The sequence below is a fragment of the Macrobrachium rosenbergii genome, chromosome 8 (genome assembly GCF_040412425.1).
Source record: "Macrobrachium rosenbergii isolate ZJJX-2024 chromosome 8, ASM4041242v1, whole genome shotgun sequence".
Classification (NCBI taxonomy): domain Eukaryota; kingdom Metazoa; phylum Arthropoda; class Malacostraca; order Decapoda; family Palaemonidae; genus Macrobrachium; species Macrobrachium rosenbergii.
The window spans coordinates 51,123,598-51,134,491 of record NC_089748.1 but is presented as its reverse complement, the minus strand read 5'-3'; the positions used below and the strand labels follow the sequence as shown (position 1 = coordinate 51,134,491).

Here is a 10,894-nt window from a genome sequence, read left to right as displayed (position 1 = left end):
TAAGTCGAAAGGCCTTGCTGCACTCCATTGTTTCTGCTTTCCTTCTTGGCATTGCTTTATATATATATATATATATATATATATATATATATATATATATATATATATATATATATATATATATATATATATTACATACATTATACATTATATATATACATATGTCTATATATACATACATACATTAGAGACACCGACCGTTAAAAGTACAGAGGAGAAAAGAATTTTAAATGAACAAAAGCAGAAATGGCCTGCTGGGGAGGGGGGGAATTTCCACCCACGTCATCTGCCGTCAAGCAGTTGAGCCCCAGAGCCGTTCCCTCGTCAGAGACACCAGGTGGAGGACATTAGTCTCAGTTCTGTTTAGATAAAGCAAAGGTAAAAGAGGACTTTTCTTTTCAAGGTTTAAACGCTCTTTTGGTGGACGAGAAGAGTAGAGCTTTTTGTGATTTTTGGATTTTTTTGTATTTTTTTTTTTTTATTTCTGTGCATACGATGTTTGAAGGAGACTGTGTGTCCATTCGCGTCTGTTTGTTTGTTTGTTCGCCTGTCTCTTTGTTTGTTAGTTTGCCCATCTTTGTGTTTGTTTGTTCATGACTTATAAACAGATATGATGTATGGTAATTGACTTTTTTTTGGAGGAGGTGCTATGGTCCAATGGAAGGATTTAGTGTCAGGTTTTATTAGATTGATCCGGATCTGAAAGCGGATTGAGTGTTTTTTCCAAAAATCTCTGTGGTTTCTACCTAAAGTGAACCAAGTTGAAGATTTACTGCCTATGTTTAAGATTTGCCTCTGATAACGAATTTTGTATTAGTATATGCATTTTTTCGATGCCAGATTTCTCTCAAATTCGGAAAATTCACCGGATTTATTTAAATAAAGGTATGGGCTCTGTGGGGTTGGTGTGGTGGCATAATTTCACGCTCTCGGAATATTCTGTTGAAACACTAATAACAATTTTTGGGGACCTTACATGAATTCCAATAGTGTTCAGGTCATTACTCGTTTCAGTATATAAAACTGCTTTTTCGAAACCGCTGAAATGACAGGAAGAGCTGTTAGGAATTTGATCTCGCCCTGAGTGTATTACAAAACTCAAGTTTCTTCTTTCCCCTCTGGAGCTCTCTCCTAAACTAGGCCTCTTAAAATTAACAAAATGGTTTTGCCTAAACTTTTAATTTTTCTGCACTGTACCGCCATCTATCCCTACTCCGAATCCACCCCCATCCTCCAACACCCGTCTCCGAATCCACCCCCTGTCTTCGAGCACCCCTGTCCGAAGCCACCCTGTGTCTTCCAACACCCCTCTCCGAAGCCACCCCTGTCTTCCAACACCCCTCCGAAGCCATCCCCATCTTCCAAACCCCAGCTCTGAAGCCACACCCTGTCTTCAACACCCCAGCTCCGAAGCCAGCCCCTTTCCTCCAACACACCTTTCCGAAGCCATCCCCTGTCTTCCAACACCCCTCTCCCTCTTCCTACAGAACCCCTCCTCCCCTACTCCAGCCATCACTCCTCTCTACTCCAGCTACTCCAGTCTTTCATGGCGGTCAGGTCAGTAATCTGCCATGCCCCGTTTTCCCCTGCCTGTTTTGAGGGCCCAGTAAATCCCTTGGAAATCTCTCCTGGTATTTTAAGCCTCGGATGACCTCTTAAGTGCTACCACGAGAGCTGAAGCATGCTAAGATTTGTTATCCCGTCGACTAAAAGATATGAACGGGAAGCACAGAATGAAAATATTAAATAATGGTAATAATATTTGAATGACTTTCTAGTAGCAGTAGAACTTACATTTGTTAATGGTCTTTAAATAAAAGTCATCTGTCTCGTTAAGCTACCTATCTACAAGAAAAAAAAATGAATATTTGCTGAAAGGTTTCATCCATTCGTTCCTTTAAAACCTATTACACTTCCTTCCCCCTTATGTTTTACAGTCTTTCGTTATTTCCTGCAACCTATACCCCCTTATAGTGTATGCTACAAGAGAATATTAAAGAGTAGTGAAGTGTAAGACATGTGGTCCTTTAGGTACAAATAGACGAAAATGACGATTTTTATCAAATTTAACTTTATTTGAGCACCCTAAGCACAGAAAATGACTTCGCTTGGGACAGAAACTGAATTTGGTACTAAATATATATATAGAGAGAGAAAAAAAAGAATGATTAAGGGTCTCTCTCTCTCTCTCTCTCTCTCTCTCTCTCTCTCTCTCTCTCTCTCTCTCTCTCTCTCAAGTGTTTTCAATTGTATCCTAGGTTTATTTGCCGTCTCGCCCACCCTATTGTGGTCATTCAAATAAGTTAGAGTTATGCATTTTATTTTTCAGAATTGCAAATCACATTAAATTTTCAGATGGAAATATTTTTTATTTTTCCAGATTTTTCTGTTACGTAACTCGGCAGAGGTCGTTGTTGCCATGGTCCATTTGCTCAAAAACTGTTTTCCTAATTGCTGTGAATAAATTACCGACTATCTTATAAAAGAGTAACATAACCCGTTTCCCTTTATAGTGAGGCCAATATATATCTGATCTTGCTGTCGGTGTTTCTCAGGATGGTGTGCGATAGCCTTTTGTGCGTTTGTGTGCGTGGTTTGGTCATGCATGTATAAAACAAACGTTACTTGCTGTCGGGGAAATGAATATCGTATGAAATCTTCAAGTTCGGAGGTATTTTGTTGAGGAATGGGTGCGGTGATGTCTCCGAGTACATTTTCTCTCTCTCTCTCTCTCTCTCTCTCTCTCTCTCTCTCTCTCTCTCTAGTTTGTTGAAGAATGAGCGTAATGATGTCTGTGAGTACATTTCCCTCTCCTCTCTCTCTCTCTCTCTCTCTCTCTCTCTCTCTCTCTCTTTTGTTGACGGATGGGTGCGATGATGTCTGTGAATACATTTTCAATTTCTCTCTCTCTCTCTCTCTCTCTCTCTCTCTCTCTCTCTCTCTCTCTCTCTCTCTCTCTCTCTTCTTCTTCTTCTTCTTCTTCTTCTTCTTCTTCTGTCATGAACATGAATTCCTAATGTTGGCATAATTTTATTCTAGATGTACTATAGGAATTATAGTCCTAATTCGTCCGTACGTGAACTGATGTGTTTTTACATTTTGTAAGGGTTTTGATTAGAGCAGGAAAATTTTAATTCTGTCTGTTCTCAGAACAACAATAATTTAATTAACATCATCAGTAACGAATATAAACGTTAACGGAGGTATTAATGCATTGATTATTAAAAAAATATGAAGTCTGATGAAGGAGAATTGGTAACAAATATAAAAAAGAACGAAAATTAAATGAACGCAAGGAGACTACAACAGTGAGTTCTCTGCCTCGCCCAACCATCCTCTTCACTTGTAGGATTCCCTAGGAGAGGGGAGGAGGGGGTGTGAAGGTTTGAGTGGGGTTGGGGTGTGGGGATTGGGGTGGGGTGGGGAGGGTTATATATATCTTCATGAATTGCGGGGACATTGTCGTAACGGTACAAATTTCGTGTTGTCAGCGGTAATGGTGGTCATTTATAATATTGACGTTTTAAGTTGGTCATCGTTGCAACTTTCTGTCATAGCGCAGGCTTACGCAAGTGAGTGTGTGCATATATATATGTATATATATATATATATATATATATATATATATATATATATATATATATATATATAGATATATATATAGATATAATAAATAAATATATATGAATATATATATATATATATATATATATATATATATATATATATATATATATATATATATATATATATATATATATATATATATATATATATATATATATATATATATATATATATATTTATATATACATATTTATATATAAAATATATATATATATAATATATATATATATATATATATATATATATATATATATAATATATATATATATGTATATATATGTATATATAAAAAGATATATATAGAAGGGCACTCGTTCCATCAACCTGAGATACCTGTGGTTCAGCAATGACTGAAATGTCATCCTGAAATATATCGGCAAACAATAATTACTGAGATTGTTGTTGTTAGACTAACTCAGGCTAATGCTGACACAGGCTCTTGCTCCTTGAAAAACTCTCTCTCAGATGGCCGACCTCTCGTTAAGCACTTTCACTGTTCATTTTTGCTGACTTTGTTCAACTCTTCTCCTGCTCAAACATTCTTATCCAGCAATTCTACATTCGTGATCTTTTATTTGTTTTGCCATCAGTCTTGGCAACTGGGAAGGCAGGGAGAATCCATACCTAAAATGAAAACTTTAATTATTGATATGAATATTGAGAATCCCAATAGCTGAAATCATCGATTCCCTAAGCATATAAAGAAATTTAAGGGATAGGGGAGTAAAAGAGGGAGGTGGTATAATCAATAAAGAGAAGTAGGGAGTATTATGTAAAGTTGTATATTTTGAGTCTAATCTTAAATTTTATGCATTTATTGACGTTTTGAAAATGCTTCTTTTGGATAAATAAGGGCTAATAGAGCTCTCTAGTCGGTGTTTCTTTGATATTGCTACAATAGTTCTCCGTTTCCTTTATGCAGACTCTGTTGACAGCATTGCTTCAGTATATTGTCATACCGCCTTTGTCAATTCAAAGATTCAAAGTATGGCTTTATATTCGAAGCTAAGCAAATACTTCTTCAGGCAACTTCAACCGTCACTAACATCCAAAGATCATAGGTAGAGGGAGATAGTTATGAGCATTATTTTGCCAGTACTATTTAATCACCGACTCCCAACAAAAGGACAGATGCATTTTTCAACACCCTGGCAAGAATGTTCTGTATGAACTTCAGTGACTGTAGGTATGAGATAAAAATTTGTATCTATTTTTTCGTCAACTACATAGTTATTCATTCTTAAATCTTCTCGTATTTTCACTTCTTTCGAAGGAGTCGCTGTGAAGGTTAATTTTAATTTCTATTATTGTACATTTCTTTCATTTACTTTATTGGGCTTTAATTCCGCAGTGGCCTTTTCCACGTTCTTCTTAAACTGAACAAATTCGCTGGTTTTTTTTTATCCTCGAAAATTCGTTTCACGCTGAGACGTCTTTATACGAAAAAATCATTCAAGCAAAAAAATTTTCATAACCGCTGCTGGATGAATTCGCGGGTTATTATAAACGCGAATATAGCGAAAATAAAACCAGGTAGAATGAATTGCACTGTAGAGTATTAAGATGTATACTAAATATTTATTCAAGTAAAAAATATTCATAATCGCTGCTGGTTGTATTAGGCGATTTTTATAAAACGCGAATGTAGCGAAAATAAAACCCCGGTAAAATAAACCGCTCTGTACAGTATTAACATATATACTAAATATTTCCTCAATGAAAAAATATTTGTAATCGCTGTTGGATAAATTCATGGATTTATAAAACGCGAATATAGCGGAATTAAAATTCCGGTAAAATAATTTGCCATGTAGAGTATTGATATGCATACTAATATTCATAATCGCTGTTCGATGATTCACGGATTTTTAAAAGCGCGAATATAACAAAAATAAAACCCGGGTAAAATAAAAGCTCTATATGGTATTAACATATATACTAAATATCTATTCAAGAAAAAAAAATATTTGTAATCACTGTTGGATGAAATTGCGGATTTAAAAAGAAAAAAACGCGAATATAGCGAAAATAAAGCCCCTGTAAAATAAATCGCTGAGTACAGTATTAAGATTAATGGGTTAAACATGATAATCGGTTAAGGACATTCCTCGGGAGGAGTTCATCCTTTGAATTCGTCGATGCCGTGGGTGGTAATCCCCGGTGAAATCCCCTCCTGCATGTAATCATCTGGTAATCATCTACGACGTCCCCTCCCGCAGGTTAATCCCAATGGTGGATTGAGACTTCGCTGAAGATGAATCCCGGATTTTACTTTTTGTAAAAGAAAACTATTGTGTCGGCTTTGTCTGTCCGTCCGCGCTTTATTCTGTCCGCACTTTTTTCTGTCCGCACTTTTCTGTCCGCACTTTTCTGTCTTTTCGTCCTCTCAGATCTTAAAAGTTAAAGAGGCTAGAGGGCTGCAAATTGGTATGTTGATCATCCACCCTCCAATCATCTAACATACCAAATTGTAACCCTCTAGCCTCAGTAGCTTTTATTTTATTTAAGGTTAAGGTTAGCCATAATGTGCTTCTGGCAACTATATAGGATAAGTCACTGCTGGGCCGTGGTTAAAGATTCATGGGCCGCGGCTCATACAGCATTATATCGAGACCAAGATAGAGGCATTTTCACTGGCCTTAGTTATACGCTGCAGCGGCTGTACAGAAAACCCGATTGCTCTGAAGAAACTTCTGCGCATTTTTCACTTGTTAACTTTGCTGTAAAGTTTTTGAAATATACCTATTTGCATTCTGTACAGAATCTGAAACTTGACAACTTTTACCTGAAGTTTTCCAACTTTCCCAGCTGTGTCACACTGTCAACAAAGACAAGCCACAAATGCGATTTTGAACTAAGGTGGTTTTTCCCCTTGGTCTTGACAGACTTCCAGATTCACCAGTCATGTTTTGAGAATCTGAAAGGCCAGATTATGACAGTAATTAATGTTTTGAACTTCAGTGTAAGATATACGCAACGTATTTCGAGGTTATTGTAAAGTTAGCCCTCTTGTAAATGAATGGACATGTGCTTTATTTATGTAAGTTTCCAGCTCAATGTCCGTTCTTGTATTGCACACTCACACTGTATTTGGATAAGCTGAGAGAGAGAGAGAGAGAGAGAGAGAGAGAGAGAGAGAGAGAGAGAGAGAGAGGAGGAGGAGGAGGAGGAAGAAGAAGAAAATGGGGTATTACTCAGAAGAAACTTCTGGAATTGCTTGTCTTCCGCGATTGAATCGGAAATCTTCATGTCACTGATAGCTTTGTGCTCAATTTTAATTGAAAGCACCGTCTTCATTGTGAGCTCTCTTGATAAAGCTTTTTCTTATCACAAGTTCTGGTTGGGTTTCGGGAACTTGAAAGTTAAAAAGAAAAATGGAAATCTGTCTTATCTTCTCAGAGTTAGGAATCAGACCCATTCTGCCTTGTTCTGTGTCTGTTATCGCGGGTCTGTGAAATAATTGCAATTTACATAAACTAAAGAAAGAAACTGATGGATACCATTCTTAAGAGACATTTTGTTTTGAGGTGTCTCCTATTTGAAAATATAGATTTACAGTGTGTTAAACCTAATAATATGAATTGTGAATTACTGCTTTAAAATTAATTAGCCAATATGAATCCTGACTAATTGCTTTAAAAGGAATTATATGAATCCTGAGTAAGTCCTTCAAAATTAATTATATGAATCCTGAGTAACTACTTCAAAATTAATTATATGCATCCTGAGTAATTGCTTTAAAATTAATTACGTGAATCCTAAATAGTTGCTTTAAAGTTATTATATGAGTCCTGAGTAATTCCTTCAAAATTAATTATTTTAATCCTAAATAATTGTTTTAAAATTATTTATATGAATTCTGAATAATTGCTTTAAAATTAATTATATGAATCCTGAATGATTGCATTAAAATTGTATGGATCCTGAATAATTGCTTTAAAATTCAATTTCATGAATCCCAAATAATTGCTTTAAACTTAATTACAAGAATTCTGATTAATTATTTAAAAATAGCTGACTGTAAATATGCAGTCGCATTTATCAGGTTATTCAGTGTGAATTTTGAAGTACCAGTTTCATCTCACAATGTAATTGTTAGCTGAATGTTATCTGTGCTGTTTAGGGAGCTCGCGACTTCGAATGACATTCCCATGAGAGAGAGAGAGAGAGAGAGAGAGAGAGAGAGAGAGAGAGAGAGAGAGAGAGAGAGAGAGAGAGAGAGATGCTGTGACTATTAGATTTATGCTAGGGAAGGTTCCTTGCTATCTCAAGCATTTCAATTTCATCTCCAGTAATGGATTTGAAATCAAAGCAAGCACGAGAGAGAGAGAGAGAGAGAGAGAGAGAGAGAGAGAGAGAGAGAGAGAGAGAGAGAGAGAGAGAGAGAGAGAGAGAGAGAGAGAGAGAGAGAGAGACAATTAGATATATGCTAGGGAAGGTTCCTTGCAATCTCAATATCTCGAGCATTCCCATTTCATCTCCAGGTATGGATTTGAAATCCAACCAAATAAGTGAGAGAGAGAGAGAGAGAGAGAGAGAGAGAGAGAGAGAGAGAGAGAGAGAGAGAGAGAGAGAGAGCTGCTGTGACATATATGCCGGCAAAGGATCCTTGCTCTCTCAAGCATTTCCATTTCATCTCAAGGTATAGATTTGAAGAGAGAGAGAGAGAGAGAGAGAGAGAGAGAGAGAGAGAGAGAGAGAGAGGGAGGGGGGGGGGGAAGGGAGGGGGAAAGGGTAGGTAGGGCCTCTAGAAGGAACTACATTCCAGGTAATCCACGAAGCAAGTCCGAGCAAGGTGTATATGTATCTATTCTTCTTCTTCTTCTCCTTCTTCTTGTATATATCTTCTTCTTCTTCTTCTTCTTCTTCTTCTTCTTCTTCTTCTTCTACCTTTGGGAGAGAATATAAATAAATAGCCGGGGGAGAGTCTGAGCGCCACGGAGGCTCCCCCTTGACGCTATCAGGGGGAAACACCAAGAATTATTCGTCCACTCGAGTCCGGATAAGAATCATGATGTACGTCGTTCCCTAGGTGGCCGCCGACGTTTTCCTGCGGCAGCGTCAGGATTAACTTGCCAAGGAGGTCCTTCTGGAATTGTCCGCCGCCCGTGCAACGACTCGACTCGTTAAGGGAAGGAGAATGGGGGTGCGTCATTTGAGAGAGAGAGAGAGAGAGAGAGTTTGTTTTTTGCTTTTGTGTTTTTTTAGGATTTGTCCCGTTTTTCTTCGTTTTATCCTTTATGTTGTTTTGATTTTGCTTGTTTGCGGAGCCGAGGTATGTCTATAGCTTATTAGTTTCTTTGTCATGTCTTGTTCTCCGTTGTTTTGTTTTTTTGTTGTTCTCGGTTCCGAGAAAGGTCTGTATCTAAATCTATTTGTCGTGTGTTGTTCTTTCTTGTTTCATTCTTTACGTTGTTTTGATTTTGTTTATCCTCGCCGTCGAGGAAGGTCTGTAGCTTTTGATTTCTTTATCATGTCTTGTTCTTCGTTGTTTTATTCTTTACGTTGTTTTAATTTCGGTTGTTCTCGGCGCCGAGAAATGTCTGTAACTTACTTGCTTTATCATGTCTTGTTCTTCGTTGTTTTATTCTTTACTTTGTTTTGATTTTGTTTATCCTAGGCGTCGAGAAAGGTCTGCAGCTGAATTTCTTTCTCATGTCTTGTTCTCCGTTGTGTTATTCTCTACGTTGTTTTAATTTCGGTTCTTATCATGCCTTGTCCTTCGTTGTTTTATTCTTTACGTTGCTTTAATTTTGGTTGTCCCAAGCCTCGAAAAATGTCTTCTTATAATTGTCACTTATACACCCAGAATCTTCAAGCAACAAAAACCTGACAATCAAACAAAAATTATATAATTTTTTTTACGTCTCCCATAAGCCACTTGCCCAGACAGCCCAGCTACGAGTTCGGATGGCAAGTTAACTAGACAATGAAGACAATGGATAAATTTTCCTCTCTTTTTTTTTTACTCCCATATTTGCTGCATACCTGACGAGAATCTCTAATGAACGGCGCCCTAGAAAGGGGTTCATTTATAATCCGGGTGGCTGCGTTCCTCTAGCAATGGGGCCGTTCTCCTATGGTGGACTGACCTAGGCGGGTTCATCTAACTTCAGGTGTGAGACTTAAAAGAGAAGCAGATTGCTGGGTCGTGGGAATACTGAGGGAAATAGGGATTTCCCGTTTCTAGTAGTCTTAAAACCTTATTCTTTGTAGGAAGCAGTCATTAATTCATCAATAGCATATCATTCACATCTTTCCTGGCACAAAAAACAACAGAACAATTGCTCAATGGTTTATACATTTATATATATGTATTTGTGTGTGTGTGTGTGTGAGTATATATATGTATATATATACAGATATAACGTATATATAAATATATATACAGATATAACGTATATATAAATATATATACACATATATAGTATATATTTATATATAATATATATATTTATATATACAGATATAACGTATATATAAATATACATACATATATATACAGTATATATTTATATATAATATATTTATATTTATATATATTTATAATGTATTAATGCCCCACATAATGCCATTTCGCATTATACACATCTCTGATAAATACATCGTGTATGATTTTCAGTTCGTTCTTTATTTTGTTTGTTTTATTTTTTTTCTTTTATAATACCTGGAAATCCACCTGGCGTGTGGCTTAACCTTGATTCATTCTAATGATAAAACAAATGACGGCGATGTTAATTAGAATGAAGACCTCGCTATTTGTGCATGGGTATTTTTTGTATCTCTCTCTCTCTCTCTCTCTCTCTCTCTCTCTCTCTCTCTCTCTCAGCTATACTCGAGCAAAAGAAAAAATTCACCCAATATCTCTCTCTCTCTCTCTCTCTCTCTCTCTCTCTCTCTCTCTCTCTCTCTCTCTCTCAGCTCAGCTATACTGAGCAAAAGAAAAACTCACCCAACTCTCTCTCTCTCTCTCTCTCTCTCTCTCTCTCTCTCTCAGCTGTACTCGAGCAAAAGAAAAACTCTCTCTTTTTCCCTCTCTCTCTCTCTCTCTCTCTCTCTCTCTCTCTCTCTCTCTCTCTCTCAACTATATTTGAGCAAAAGAAAAATTCTCTCTCTCTCTCTCTCTCTCTCTCTCTCTCTCTCTCTCTCTCTCTCTCTCTGCCCGGTGCTCATTACACGCAGGCATAGACACACACTCACACCCACGCACAAACACACAAGCACACGCAAACAGAGGAATAGATTAAGAGCGCTGTACTATGTTCGT

At 37.0% G+C, this 10,894-nt stretch overlaps 1 protein-coding gene across 1 annotated transcript in view; it reads left to right on the top strand.

The window, feature by feature from the left end:
* The first annotated feature begins 246 nt into the window (after nt 1-246).
* The window catches only part of LOC136841146 (uncharacterized), a 17,488-nt gene continuing 6,840 nt past the window's right edge, over nt 247-10,894 (top strand). The window contains exons 1-2 of the mRNA XM_067108191.1: nt 247-337; nt 1,286-1,557. Of these exons, the coding sequence (XP_066964292.1) occupies nt 247-337; nt 1,286-1,557 (363 nt within the window). The remainder of the gene's footprint in view (nt 338-1,285; nt 1,558-10,894) is intronic.